We start from the raw sequence: 15,485 nt of genomic DNA on the forward strand, positions 1-15,485 counted from the left end.
AAATTTGAGGACTTTTTTGTTTTTTGAAATCCTAAATAGGAAAACATAAAATGTTTTTTTTTTGTCCTAAACCTGATTTCGAACCCAATGGTTATTTTTTGCTAAAAACAATTTTTTTTCTTTTGTTAATTTTTTCAAAATCACATTTTAACTCGTCAGATTATTAATTTATGATTAATGCCTAAATAACAATGTAGTTATAAATAGCGTCAATTTGAAGGAATCTTATCGTACAAACAACAAGAAATTTCTGTTTTTTTTCAACAACGGCAACGAATCTTGGACAAGAGAAGAAGATGGAGAAATCCATGGGAGATTCGCGTAGCAACAGAGCAGCTGTTCAAGCTACAAATGACGATGCTTCCGCCAGCAAATTGTATGTTAATCGAATATCATTTTCCCTAAATTTCATCCCATTTCATTTAGGTATTCCCCTATGCTGTAAATAATAGGGTTCCCGAAGTAAACCTCAAATTGAGATTGATTTTAGATTAGGTTTTATCACATGTTCGAATACCGGGCACCGATTGAAATGGTAAATTTCGAAATGTTTCGATCTAAACCCATTTTTTTGCGAAATTTTATAAATACAAGTATGATGATTCGAAAAGTTGTTCAATCGGCTATTGGCTCACCATATTCCATGGGATGTAACCAGAATCGGAATTCAGTTCCATACCAATCCCACATGTGGTTGCAAATGAGTATGGAAATCTAATCCTTTGACTATGGAACTCAACATTCTTTCCTAAAACCCATGAAATTCAATGCCTTTTGTTAAAAATACTCAATCCCTTTTAAAATAATTTGTGAGTTAGTATTTGTAAAACATTCAGTTTATACATTTTTGGAAGATAACATTAATTGTATTCTATGGATGGCTGAAGGTCTTGTGTGAAGAAAAAATATATCAAAGATGACTATGTACATTTGTTTGTAAGGAGGCCTGTGAGAAGATCTCCAATTATAAATCGTGGTATGCTTTTCTTTTATTTTATTATCATAAACTAGAGCTTACATTACTTAGTGTTGAAATGGTTGTTGACTTTTGTAGGTTACTTTGCTCGTTGGTCAACTTTCCGGAAGATTCTAAATAAATTTCTGAATTGTGAGACAAAATCAAATGGAGATCATGTGAAGAAGCAGATTTTATCATTGGGAGCTGGTTTTGATACAACATACTTTCAGTTGCAGGTTTCTCATTACTACATACACCTTTTCTTTAAATGATTTACTTATCTAGCTGTTGTATTTTTGAGGAATATTCTGTAGCTTTTTTTATGATTTACTTAAATGGTTTGATACAACATAGTACTAAGTAATGTTGAGGGTAGTTTAGTCCTTTCAGTTGTGGTTTGAAACATTTTTTTTAGATATTTGTTTCAAAATCAAAACTAACTATTTTTGGTTTAAATAATGCTCAAAACTAAATTTAAATCACTTGCAGGATGAAGGAAAGGCGCCACATTTATACGTTGAACTAGATTTCAAGGAGGTGAGAAATTGAAAATTTTATTTTTCTAACTTTCTTATTTGTTTATTTATGGATTAAAAAACTTCCAATTAATATAGGTAACGTGTAAAAAAGCAACAATCATTGAAACTTCTGCTCAATTAAGGGAAAAAATCAGTGAATCAGCCTCGATTTGTCGAGGTAAATGCAACTCCCTTTTTATAATTCTTCAGTTTACAAATGTTTTTCTTTATAACTTGCTTTCTCATGTGAATGACAATGATTAAGTTGGGATTTGCAATAATTTGTGCAGAAAAAGGAGAAGTAATTAGTGATAATTACAAACTTCTACCTATTGATTTGAGAGATGTAGAAAGCTTAAATGAACTCATATCAGCTCATATGGATCCGAGGTATGTGCTAAATCATAGTGTTTAGTATAATGGAATCAGGGAAGGAAGGAATGGAATTGGAAAAAATTGTTTTGTTTTGCTTAATGGAATGGAATGAACTATTCCGGAAGGAATGTGATCCCTTCTTGTTTATTTAAATTTCATTTTTTTTTCTAAAATTATCATGGAATCGAATGCTAATTGCAATGTAACCCAGTTTTATTTGTGTAATTTTAACATCACAAATCTTTTTGAAAAAATTCATTATTTTGGTTAAATTAACATTTTATCTTTAAATAATAACAAAAGATCATCTTTTTTTATTACTTATTTGGGTTTTAATGAGTCTCTGTTATCTTTCAATTTTGTTACATTCGAAAATAAAAGTTCGTTAATTATAATTCAAATAATGTATAGAGTATGACTTTAAATTATGCATTGTGCATACATTTTACATATAATATAAGAAATTCATATAAAATGCATTCCATTCTGTCTACAAGATATTTTTTTGTCATTAACAAAGGGTATTTTCGACAATTAGTCATAAGTTATACACTATTTTTTTTAGATTGAGGATGTATATATCATTATTGATCACCTCAATTAGATAGATAATTTATGTTGGATATTTTGCAAAAAAGAATCAAATGTCCCAAAAAGTATAATTATATATTTTTCAGGGTTAACCTCATATAGACCTTATATTTTGTGTTTCTTCCGGATTAAACCTCAACTTTATTTTTTTTCCTTAAAAAGACCTTGTATTTTTTTATATTTTCCAAAAAAACCCTCAACTGTCTTTTTTTCTGAAAAAAAATTCTCAATGTTCCAACTGTTTCCGAAAAAACCCTCAGCTTTTTTATTTTTTTCCAAAAAAAAACTCATGTTCACGAGTTTTTTCGGAAAAAAAAAGGGTTAATATCATAAAAGACCTTATATTTTGTGTTTTTTCCGGATTAAACTTCAACTTTTTTTTGCCTGAAAAAGACCTTGTATTGTATTCATTTTTTCCGAAAAAGCCCTTAACTTTGTCTTTTTTTCCAAAAAAAACCCTCAACCTTCGAATTTCTTAATGTTTCCAAATAAATCCTCAACTTTTTTAGTTTTTCCTCAAAAAAACCCTCACACTTCACAACTTTTTTTAGAGAAAAATGACTAAAAGGGCCAGATCGGAAAAAATGAAAAAAAAAATATTAGGTCTTTTATGAGATTAACCCTATTGTTAAAATATAGGGAAGGAGGTATAATTATTTTCTTAATTTTAAATTTAAGCTTTAATGCTACTAATGTTAGCATCAGCTTGCCAACATTTATCATTGCAGAATGTGTGTTAATATACTTGGATCCTGAATCAAGTCGTGCTATTGTTCAATGGGCTTCAAAAACTTTTTCTACATCAATATTCTTCTTATACGAGCAGGTATTTTGACTAAAATACCCTTCAATAAAATCTTTTCAAAAAAGTCAATCGCATCAACATTTTTTTTTATGATAAGCCAATTTAGCTTCTTCTGTTCTTCACTTAATAATATATATATTTTATTTTCGTGTAAAACAGATTCTTCCACATGATGCTTTTGGACAGCAGATGATCAGAAATTTAGAGGTAATATGTTTGCTATTTTTTGTCCTATAAAATGATTCTAAAAGATATATATAATTTGTCTGAATGTGAGTGTAAATGACCATTTTACCCTTCTAACACTATCTTGATATGAATTTATCTTTCTTAAGAGTCGAGGGTGTGGATTATTGGGCATTTATGATACACCAACATTGCATGATAAGGAAAAACTTTTCCTTGAACGTGGTTGGCAGGTATTTTTTTTTTACTTTTGAGGGTTAAATGCAAGAAATAGCAATGTACTTTTGTTCATCTGTTTATCCTATAAATATAATAAACAAATAAATGAAAGTATGTTGCTATTTCTTGCATTTAGCCTTTACTTTGAATGATTTCTTTTGTCTTAAGTAATAAAGTAAAAGTATGTTGCTATGATGAGTTTTAGAGAGCTGATGCTTGGGATATGTTGAAGATCTATACAAGCTTCATTGATCCTCAAGAACGTCAAAGGTATCTGGTTTTTTTTTATCTTTATATTTTTTTTTTTTTATAAAAAAAATGTTTAAATTGTGAATGTTTTAAGAAGCTTTTTTTGGTTTTTGGTTTCTTATTTTTTTGGTTAATTAGGATTGAACGATTGGAATTGTTTGATGAGTTTGAAGAATGGTACATGATGCAGGCAAGTTAGTTAAATTTCATATTTTAAATTAAAAAAAAAAAATAACAAATATCTTTTTTGTATTGTGTCATTTACTTACATCATATCTCATTATATGTTTGACTTTTGAAAGTCAAACTAACATTGATGATTTTTTTCAGGAGCATTATTGTGTGACTATTGCAATCAATGATGCCATGGTATGTTTTTTCATATATTATATTATAAAACTTTGAATTTGACAGAAATAATTTTATTTTATTTTATTTTTATTTCAGGGAATGTTTGAGAATTTTGGTTTTCCAAAAGATCAATCGGTGATTGCAGCTGTATCTCCATGAAAAGCCATGTGCTTTGTTGATGTTGTATTATGATCAAGATTTTGAAATTAGTGGAATAGACACAGGGTGGGTCACGTGACTGGCACGTGGTAAACCAAATACTCGTATGAATGTTCCTAAATGGGAAAGCTTGATGTGTGTGGTTCGTTGAATTTTTTGGTTGAATCTTCCAAGAAAATATTTGCTTGTTCCCTATTTGGTTTAGGTTTTCAGGGGTGAAAATGACTTTTCACGTGGTTTTGTTAACTTGTTGGTCCTTTATATTCTATATTTTTTTTGTGGTCCTAGGAGTACACTGTGCACGTGAAAACTTTTTTTTTTTTTTTTATTTTTTATTTTATATATATAAATAGATTACTTAATTCTGAATAATAAATAATTATTAGCCAAACTCATTACAAATGCTAAAATTTGCTAATAATTTCGTAAAAATTCTAGCAATGACACGCAGGTTTGTGGTCATATGCAGCTTCTTGGCGTGTAAAAGCTATTTTTATTTTTTATTTTTTAGTAACGGCATAAAATTTAACGAAACCAAAATAGAAAGAAGCTAGAGTAAAAAAAAAAAAAAACGCATTACACAAAAATAGACCCCTTAAACCTATTTTGACAAAAAAAAAAAAATGCAAAACAATAATTTCTTTGGTAACTTATTACCAAAGAGCACCTTAGTGGTATTTGTGTTTACTATTGCAATTTTTTTATATGTTCACAAATCGATGCCCGAGAGGGTTTCAATCATATGTACATTTATATATTCAAAATTGTATCGAATGTTTGTTGGTAAGAAGACTCATATAGATATCATAACAACAATATTTATCCTTCATAACTATATTTGGAGGAGTGACTTAACATATATAGATTTTAATATTGGTCAACAATACAATGATTACATACATAGATATGAATTAGGTTGGAGGGAGTGGTGTCACTGAAACCGTACTCCCTCTTATGCCACATAGATGACAACTCATTTTTTCTTATTTCATCAATTTGATACCACAACAAGGGAATGAGAGAATGGTTAGGAGAGAAAAAATAAAAGAAAGAAAATCATTGGTTGAGAAATGAGAGAGAAATCAAATAAAGGAGGAGAGAGAGAATGGGGAGTGCGGTAGTATTTGGATGAAGAAAGAGAATGTGTGGTAGAAACCGCAGTGAGGGGATGGTGTTTTGAGTGATGATGTGGCGGAACCGCGGTTGAAACCGTGTTCACTCCCTCTAGTTTTAGATGATAATATTCGAAAGTCATGTAAGATATAAGATATTTATGATAATATTACCAATATAATATGATTCAAGAATTTTCATTGAAGAACTTTATTTAGTATTTACTCTAATTTAATGATTTGTCTATCAAATTATTTTTTATATATCTTTTTATCACTTGATATTTTTCAGTTAGTTTATTAGATAAAATTATCAAACATCATTTTTTATCAATTAATTTGTCAAAGAGTATATATTTTTGAATTTTAAGTGTATTAGTGTTTTGATAGTTTAAAATTCTATTGTTTAAAGAAGTGTTTACAACTTTTATAGTGGGCCCATTTTTAGTTAATAAGATAAAAAAAAAGTTATTAATGCTTTTTTTTTTTAGTTCTTTTTAGATAGATGGCGAACAAGGAAGAAAGAAGTGGTATTCATTTGAGTTTTATTATTATTATTATTATTATTATTAAATTTAGAGAAGAGAAGGAACAATTTGTAATGATCAAAAAATCTTTTTTATTTTGTTTTAGTCTATACAATCTGTAATTATTTCTTATGACTCCTTATCCTAACCCACCCATCCTTCCACATTCATTTTTCAACATATTAAGGTCCCACGCTAAATAATTAAAGTGGAAAGTGTTTTTATCATGAGATAATAGCAATTAGAGGATGCACGTAATGCATCTTGTGGAAAATTTATATATATAACAATATATTTGTTGGTTTGTGAATACTAATATATAAAAATTCAGTATGTGTCAGTCTTTACAATCACAAAAAATGAATATGTAAAAAAAGACTATATAACAAAAAGATAAGCTCTAAAAAAAACGTCTAACAAAGATGTAAAAAAACTATAAAAAGTTAATTCGGCAAATTGCAATATTGTTTTACAAAGAGTGCCAACTGCCAACTATAATTTCGCAACATAAAAAGGCTTTTTCCGAAGAAAATAAAATTCCATATGATTTTTATAATGAGAAACATTTAAAGCAACTTCGTAGGAAAAAATATCAATCCGAAATGAGCAGTTATTGACTTATTTTTATTATAGTTGTCAAACATGGTAATTTCGGAAAAGGAAATAATATCAACCATTACAACAAATCAATCAACTTTTAAAGGATAACATTATTATAAAGTAAAAAAGATATTTTTAATTTGTCTTGGTTGCGTCATTAAAATGTTATAGCAATAAGATACGATAAGATGACAAAAAAAAAGTGAGAAGAAGGTGAAAAAAAATTTGTCATTAAAATGTTATAGCAATAAGATACGATAAGATGACAAAAAAAAGTGAGAAGAAGGTGAAAAAAAATTTAACATAACAATAAGATATGATAAGATGACAAAAAAATAGTGAGAGAAAAGGGTGAAAAAAATAACATAACAATAAGATACTATAAGATGACAAAAAAACGAGAGGTAGTGAACCAAAGTGTTATAAACCAAATGACATAAGACACTTTTGAAACTACATAAAAAAGATATGTAAAAATAATAATAACTAAAATACTTAAAAAAATAGACACGTTTTTGTCATTAGTGTGCACAATCTTGTGTAAAATAAGTAAACTGTTTCTTTTTTCTTATATATTGTCACATCAAAAGAATTTACAACTACAACAAATATATATATTTGATTTCATATATTTTCTCCAATATAAAGTAAGAAATCATGACATCATATGATTGATATCCAATTATACAACAAACAATAAACAAAAGATTCAGCCTCCAAAATCTCACCAACAATCTTTCATGGTCACTTCCATCATAACTTGCCATCATTAAAAATGGGACCCACAAAAATATAACACAAATTGCAAAAAAAAAAAATAATAAAAAAAAAAAAATAACAACCTACTTTACTCACTATTCACTATCAATATTGATAAATAAAATAAAATAAAATATCTAAATAATTAAGACAATAGATTGCACAATGAGTTTGAATAAAGTCAAGTTATTACAACACAATTCTAAAACATGAAATGGCTAAACGTATGGGTGTCCTGACCGGGATTTTCCGGTCAGGTGTTGACCGGGTTTGACCAGACGGGTCCCACCTAAAAGAACTCGAAATCAAGATATTTACCTCCAGGCTTAACACCAGTCCCAACCATTCTTTTACTATTGTTGCCCAACCCGCCCGGCCCGACCGGTTCAACCTGCCCGAACTTCCCGGGACTCTCGGGCTCAACCGGTCTGGGCACTTCGGGCGGTGTACTACACCGAATCAAAGCCCAATTCACACCTTCAAAAAACGGATGTTGTTTAATCTCGGTAGCCCCTCGTTTCACACCTAACCGGTGTTGCGGTTCCTTAACCAACAACCCTCTAATCAAATCCCGGCTCGCGTAGCTTGTAGCCGGTGAGTCCGGGAACCGGAGCTGCTGCCCGACAACATTGAACAAAGTTGCCCGGTTGCCCGCACCCTTAAACGGGGTCCGCCCGTATAAAAGTTCGTGTAAAAAGATTCCAAATGTCCACCAATCAACCGCGCTTCCGTGTCCTTCACCTTTGATGATTTCGGGCGCTAAGTATTCGTGGGTCCCGACGAATGACATGGAACGGGCAGCTGTAGGCTCCGCCACGAGCTCGGGCAGGTGACCGAAGAGTGGGGTCGGGTCGGATCGTGGTTTTGGGGTTCGTTTTTTGTTTTTTTGAGGGAAGAAACGGGGGAGGAAACACGCGGGTTGGATGCATACGGATGTCGGCTCGATGCATGCGGGTTGGACACAAAACGGGTTCGCGGGTCGTTTTGATGGGTCGGAGTCTAGTGAAGATGATTTTACTAGGGTTGGGGATACGGTGCATCTTAAAGAAAGGTCAAAATCGGATAACATTATGTGACCATCTTCGCGGACTAAAACATTTTCGGGTTTTAAATCGCGGTATACAACTCCAAGCATGTGGAGATACTCGAGCCCTAGTAACACCTCCGCCGCATAAAACCTACAAAAAAAATAATAATGTCAATGTAAAAATGTAAATCAGGTATACAATGGTCTGCTAGCTGACAAGCCTTGTTGTTATGTCATGTGAGATGTAAATCAGATAGACAGTTTCTTGTCAAACTCATTGGAATTAAAACTATGATACTACAGCTGTTGAGACTTGAACCCTTAACTGTCTGTAAAAAAAATATAAAAAATACCTTGCGGCGTATTCGGAGAAATGTTTTCCGGGTTGTCGTTGTCTCAACGTATGCAAATCACCTCCGGGGCAATACTCCATAACCAAACACGAGAATCTATCGGTTTCAAAATGAGTATATAAAGTCGGCAAAAACGGATGATCAAGCAATTGTAGAATATCTCTTTCGGTTTGAGCCCTAGAAAGCTTCTTTCTACTAGCGAGCGATGCTTTATCCATCACTTTCATTGCAAAATAGCAACGGGTCCCACTCAACTCGGATTGATACACACTCCCGATATCACCACAACCTAACAATCTAAGCAACCTAAAATGACTCATACCCAAAAGCCCATCTCTTGACCTAATTGCAAGAATCGCCTTCCACCTCGGATCATTCCCTTTATGAGGCTTGTTTGTACTCCCCGTGAAGTTACTCCAATTACTATCGTCACTAAGCCCACTACTATCACTAGCTCGACTAATACTCGTTTTCCCACTTTCTAAACACTCCCCACGAAGGGTAGTTTTGGTATTTCCGAAATTTCGTTCGATGCTTAGCATTCCGTCGCTCATTCGGTATGTACTTGTGCTCATGGATGTTACGACTCCCGTACTATCAATGCTACTATGTGGGCTAACATTTCCACTCGGGGGCAAAGATGCGTCCCACACGCACTCTTTTTCGTCTGAAATTGGTGAGTTTTCGGGGTTTTGTGAGGGGCGTGAGATGGAAAATGGCGAAGATGGTGTTGGTGTTGGTGTTGGTGTTAAGTTTTCGCGAAGTGAAAGATCTTCTAAAAAGGGCCCACCAAGTTTCATGGGTTTGTTTTGATTGATTGGGACACAAACGGGTCGCATTAGATCCGTGTCAATGGGTTCAGGGGGGTGGCTAGCACCTGAGAAAGAGGTGGAGCCGATTTCATCATAAGAATCATCGGGTTCTTTCAACATGTTTATATCTACCATCAGATCTTCTTCATCATCGTGTAATGAGTTCTTTTCTTTCCATCTGTTGGAATCTTGAAAAGTTTGTGGCTTTATATGATTCATGTCTTCTATGACCAAATTGAAGTGTGAATTTGGGAGTTTGAGAATATTATCAGGCATCGGCCTTGAAAGGGGAAGCTTCTGTGAATCATGAACCCTTTTCATTTCTGGTTGTTGTACATCGTTAAATCAGAGCTTTCTTTGGTATCACAGATCTGTTAAAATAAAAAAGGAAGAAAGAATGATGCAATTTATCAAGAAAAAGGGAAGAATTAGACGAGTAATAATTAGGGTTATCATTCATGTATGTGTGTAGAATTGGTAATCAGCCCTTTTTACTCTGCAAATCGTTTTTTTTTTTTCAACAAAAATGGTGAACTGGTAATCTCACATCTAAAGGAGATGGTTGAATGAAGAACACTGTCTAATTATGTGAGAAATTAACCCCAGAATTAGAGTAATGAAAAATTCTTTTTTGCAACTATTTTCATTTTAATCAGTAGAAAAACCTTTAGAGTCAATATCAATGGCGATATCGTGTTCGAGAAGAGTACCAAATTTCAACTTTAAATAGGAAAAGTTCCAGGAATCCAAAGCATCACATCATAAAATGAAAAATGGAATCAAATCAACAACGAAACAAAAATAACACAGAGGATAAAATATCATAAAACTCAACAAAATGCAACATTAGTATCGGATCATAATTTTGGAAACACGAATTTCATTTCATTTTTCACCAAATAAATTGCTTAAAATCAAACATAATCAGCAAAAATCGAAACAATGCGAGAAAAAGCGATCAAAATGTAGATACTCACCACCAGATCTGAGACGAACAGCTGTAAGAAAACTGAACTTCTGAAACTTCCTTCGCCTACTTCCGGATTTGTTTGCTGTTGTTGTTGTAGGTTTTTGAGAGGGTGGGAGAGAGAATTATGAAGGTGTAAAAATGGGGGATTCCAGTGAATTAGCCTTTAACAGGGTTGGTCTGAGACTGCATAAAGGTGGGTCTGGAATGCAGAAGGGGGCAACTGGTGCTATGACGATGACAACATATGACTATTTAGTTTGCTTTATTGCTTTTTTCTCTTTCTCCCTCTTGATTTCTTTCATGGTGGATGGCGCACTTTAGTCATGTGTTCGCTGGTAAGAGAGAGAAATATGTTTGCATTTTGGAATGCTACCATATTTTCATTCTCATTCTTTATATTATAATTTCTACTGCTATTTTATATAAAAATATTATTTTTATATTAAAAAATAAATAAGATCCACCATTTTTCTCTAAGGGGTCGTTTGATAGTTGCTGACTGAGAAAGTGCTAATTGAGAAAGGTCTGTCTGAGTAATAAGATCTGACCGAGTAAGAAACTATGTTGTTTGATTATACATTTGACTGAATGTGCTAACTGATGCAAAATGACTATTTTACCCTGATGCTCTTTATAATAATAATAATAATAATAGTAGTAGTAGTAAAAATAATAATAATAATAGTAGTAGTAGTAGTAGTAGTAATAATAATAATAATAATAATAATAATAATAATAATAATAATAATAATAATAATAATAATAATAATGTATGCAAAAACTTCTAGCATAATAGACATTAAATATACTATTTTAGAGATTAAAACACAAAAAACCCTTTAGCTTGCTGGTAAACATCATTATATATAAGGGAGACCCGAGTTCAATTCTTGTAACCTCCCATTTCACTTTTTTTTATCTAAGGCTAAGGGTATTATTGCAAAGTCTTGTTTTCTTTCTCAGTCAGCCTCTTGCCAACTCCTTTCTCAGTTAGACATTTCTTACCGAGTTGGATTATCAAACACATTTTGCTGACCGAGTCAGCCAAAAACGTCTGACTTGACTCGGTCAGACGCATATCAAACGGGGCCTAAGATTGTCTCTTGATTTCCTTCCAAAAATAAAGTAAAAAATAAGATAAATAATATTTCGTCTCTGCTCATACTTTATTTTTTATCCTATTTTTTACCCCAAAAAAATATATTCCTAATATATTTCATTTTTTCAACTTACATATATTGTCAAACACATTTTTCTACTAATATATATATATATATATATATATATATATATATATATATATATATAAGGAATCCACTTCTAGGAATAGTGAACATTCTAAGAGGTTGGCAGAAATGACCCCTTGTTTATGTATGTGTATTCAAATCCGTCTTTTTGGGTCATTTTATGTCAATATCCATATTGTTTGTGGACACGTGTTGGAACAGTTCCAGTTTCTCGGTCATTTTATCCCCACACCCATAGGTTAATTGGTCCTTCTCGTTTCTTCCTTCCACCTCTTCTTATCCAAACCTTCTCTTCTCTTTCTTCCTTCCTCCGCTAACGTACATCGCCACCGCCATCCAATCCACCGCCTCCATTTCATCCAAACCTTTAATCCTCTTGCTATTTCCACTTACTACATGTTTCCTTCCAGTTTCTTCCTTATGAACAATTCTAGTTTGCCAGTCATTTATCCCCACACCCTGATCTCGACTGCTTTGGCCGCATGCTTGACATGTATTTCAGTCAACTTCGTGCATGTGTGGTTGCTATTTGGGGCTCCGTTCAAGTGTGGTTGCTATTTGGGGCCGAAGCTTTCATTCTTCGTATTCTAACTGTTAGCTTTATTCTACCCATTTTGTTTCTTTTTTGGAATGTATTACAAATTCTGCCTACAGCGTTACGCTGTGCCCTTGGATGTCACAACTAGCATTTTGCTTGGAAATTCTACTATCATGCAATCATTCACCTAGAGTAATAACTGGTACTCTAAGTGAATACCATACTCTATACTCATTCCAATACGTCTCATATGTTCAACTAAGGGTTGAAAACCTTAGAAATCCCGGTTCAAGTTCTTTATGAACTAGGATTTTATTATTGGGCCTAAAACGAATTAGTTTACCTCTAATGGGCCATGTGGGCCAATTTGGGCCACAACAAATCCCAATAGCCCTAATGGACCCTAAATCTCTTTAATTAGACTTCATTGGGCCGTGATCATCAATAAGGGCCCAATGGGCCGAGAAGTGATTATTGGGCCTCATGATTTCGAGCCAAGACAAGTAATAGCCCAATTTAAATTCTCTTTTTCCCCTAGCCCAAAATTTTCGGCCCATATTCAAAATAGAAATAATAATAATGGAAGAATGCATGGACTACGGTAATGACAACTCACAATTCCATAACATACATCTAGGTGATCACATGTATCAAGAAGTGTATTACCCTTCATGCAAAACTCCTTATCTCTTCTCCCTCTCTTCTTCTACCCCTTTGGCCGAAATCCCACCACTCCACCTCCATTTTTCTCATTCAAACTGCTTCAAACTCTCTCAAGAACTCCTTCATCTTCCTCTAGAATTTCGAAAATTAGTGTGTTTTCAAGAGGATTTTTCATCAAAGATCATCATCATTGGTAAGATCTCACAAGCTAAGTTGGTTTACTACATCTTTAGACTTAAATCACTCCACTTACCACCTCAAATTCGTGACCATACTCCGTAAAACTCATCAAGATTCGAAGATCACTTCAAGAAGCTAGCTAGAGTCATAACTTACACCACCTTCTTCTTATTTTTATCAAAACCGAAATCTAAACCCCAAGGTGAGTTCATACCCCCTTTTTTTCTGTTTTTACTTGTTCTTGGCGGGAGAATACAAGTCTTATGTGTAGATCTATGTATATAGGCATGATTATGTGTGTTTTCTTGAAACATTTGGTGATTATGTGTTGATTACTTCACTAATCTAAAAATATGTTAAGAAACTTGAAGTGTATCACTAGGATCTTCATATGAATCATGAGAAAAGTATGTTTTATCACAAGTATTACATGTAAACATGTAGATCTGGGATTTGTATACTTGATATAGCAAAAATAAGTGTTGTGTTCAAAGATCTATAAACTAAACTCACAAAACAGCCCTTGACAGAAAAGTTTTGGTCCAATCTCGGACTGTTTTGACCCTCCAAATGGAAGTATTTTTCAAAACTGTTTTACATGGATAAATTTCAGATTTATACCTTTAAAATAACTACTCTCACGTTTTCATACGATTTTTTCTACAATTATTGTGAATTTTACAAAACTGCCTATCAAATTTGGAATACTTTCGGACCAACCTGTGAAGATGAGTAATTTCACACTAGTTTGAGGCCATCAAAAATTATGAAAAAAATTGTGAACAAAGTAGACAAAATTTCCAAACTTCCAGAATTTACAGATCCAAATTTCGACTTACGAGGAATTTCTACAAATTTTCTAAAAACTAGGTCGGAAAAGCCAAAAACCAGAAAAATGTGTATTTTCACAAAAACCAAGCCAAAAATGATATTTTTGACAAAAATGGTTTTAAAATGTTATTTTTACCACAAACTAGTCACCAACACAAGTTTTGAACAAAATGAAGACCAAAGTGTTATTCTTACAAAAATTGGGCCTTAATTGTAAATTTTTGGCTTATTTGGCCAAGAACGTCATTTTTACAAAAAGTGGGCTTTAGATATCAATTATGTAAATAATCAAGCTAAAATAAACAAAACAATAACAAACGGGTTAAAAACGATATTCATATCCTTATTGGGCCTGGAAATAATATACATGTTTAGTGGGCCTTAGTGTCCTTTTACATGTATATTGGGCTCGGGATAGGTATTCATATCCTTATTGAGCCTAGAAATAATATACATGTTTAGTGGGACTTAGTGTCCTTTTACATGTATATTGGGCTTAGAATAGACATTCATATTCCTTTTGAGCCTGGAAATAATAGACACGTATAGTGGGCCTTAGTGTTCCACTTACATGTTTATTGGGCCTGAGAATGGGTTTTATATGCGTTCTTCTTTTTATGCTATTTTAGTGAATACTTGAGCTAAAACCAATGATAAACCAACAAATGGATTTAATTTGATCATTTTCTAGGTTATTGGGCCTTAGTGGCCCATTTTTATGGGTGAGAGGTCCTGTATATGTTTATTGGGCCTCATTGACCCATTAACATGTGCGACAGACCTTGGATACTATTTGTGTGCCATTTGGGCCTGTAAATACTTTACATGTGAAATGGGCCTTAGTTGTCCTTTCATATATATTTCGGGCCCATGTTATATAATCTCATACCATTTGGGTCTTGAAATGATTTACATGTTTAGCGATGCCTTAGTGGTTCACTTACATGGATCATTGGTCCTGGAATGAGTTTATACCTTTTTCTTCGCGTAAATTCGATTAAGGATCTAGCGAGTTTTTGTCGGTTGGCACCTATTAAGTGTACGATCGTAGCCTGTAGTTATAACCAGAGTCTCCTGGAGGGAGAGCGGGGATTTGTGTATAGATCTATACGGGGATGACACCCCACACCTGAGTTGTTCGCTACAGTTAGACTAACCCAGTCTAGGGTGATGAAAACCTTATAATCAAAGTCAAAACCGGCGTCCAACGACGCCAAGACAGGCGAAATTGTCATTATTTAGTATGGTTATGACGGCTCGCTTAGAGGAATTAACGTTATGAAGTTTACGGAAGACCCTTTTTTTTACAGGAAACATCGGGTTGTCTGGGAACATTCTCTTTACATGCTTTTACGTTCTCTCTACATTTTCTTTACCGTTTTAGTCAAATAAACAATAACATGCATGCATTAATACAAGATCTAACACAAACACACTAAACAGTTTTCAGAAAAT

The 15,485-nt window shown here is 33.0% G+C and overlaps 2 protein-coding genes across 2 annotated transcripts; one reads left to right on the forward strand and one right to left on the reverse strand.

Moving 5' to 3' along the window:
* Positions 1-218: 218 nt before the first annotated feature.
* LOC111893281 (leucine carboxyl methyltransferase 1 homolog) lies at positions 219-4,606 on the forward strand. Its single transcript, XM_023889341.3, has 13 exons — positions 219-376; positions 888-976; positions 1,055-1,194; positions 1,448-1,495; positions 1,573-1,654; positions 1,767-1,866; positions 3,148-3,268; positions 3,407-3,454; positions 3,583-3,666; positions 3,858-3,922; positions 4,040-4,091; positions 4,232-4,270; positions 4,349-4,606. Exons 1-13 carry the CDS (start codon positions 297-299, stop codon positions 4,409-4,411), a joined length of 1,011 nt encoding a protein of 336 aa, XP_023745109.1. The 5' UTR covers positions 219-296; the 3' UTR covers positions 4,412-4,606.
* Positions 4,607-7,520: 2,914 nt separating this feature from the next.
* On the reverse strand, positions 7,521-10,938 carry LOC111893277 (serine/threonine-protein kinase D6PKL2). The gene is made up of 3 exons (XM_042900425.2): positions 10,579-10,938; positions 8,790-9,972; positions 7,521-8,587 (listed from the first exon to the last, which is right to left on the reverse strand). The coding sequence occupies exons 2-3, from the start codon at positions 9,920-9,922 to the stop codon at positions 7,699-7,701; spliced, it is 2,022 nt and encodes a 673-aa protein (XP_042756359.2). The 5' UTR covers positions 9,923-9,972; positions 10,579-10,938; the 3' UTR covers positions 7,521-7,698.
* Between the last annotated feature and the right edge of the window lie 4,547 nt (positions 10,939-15,485).

The sequence above is a fragment of the Lactuca sativa genome, chromosome 3 (genome assembly GCF_002870075.4).
Source record: "Lactuca sativa cultivar Salinas chromosome 3, Lsat_Salinas_v11, whole genome shotgun sequence".
NCBI classification, from domain to species: domain Eukaryota; kingdom Viridiplantae; phylum Streptophyta; class Magnoliopsida; order Asterales; family Asteraceae; genus Lactuca; species Lactuca sativa.

What these genes read in the sequence shown, in the direction of transcription:
- LOC111893277 (XM_042900425.2), bottom strand. Translation starts at nt 9,922, where the DNA reads ATGAAAAGGGTTCATGATTCACAGAAGCTTCCCCTTTCAAGGCCGATG. An exon ending in TTCTCCGAATACGCCGCAAG is followed by an intron (nt 8,588 to 8,789) that starts GTATTTTTTATA and finishes TTTTTTTTGTAG; the next exon opens with GTTTTATGCGGCGGAGGTGT.
- LOC111893281 (XM_023889341.3), top strand. Translation starts at nt 297, where the DNA reads ATGGAGAAATCCATGGGAGATTCGCGTAGCAACAGAGCAGCTGTTCAA. An exon ending in ATCAGCCTCGATTTGTCGAG is followed by an intron (nt 1,655 to 1,766) that starts GTAAATGCAACT and finishes TAATTTGTGCAG; the next exon opens with AAAAAGGAGAAGTAATTAGT. An exon ending in AAGAATGGTACATGATGCAG is followed by an intron (nt 4,092 to 4,231) that starts GCAAGTTAGTTA and finishes GATTTTTTTCAG; the next exon opens with GAGCATTATTGTGTGACTAT.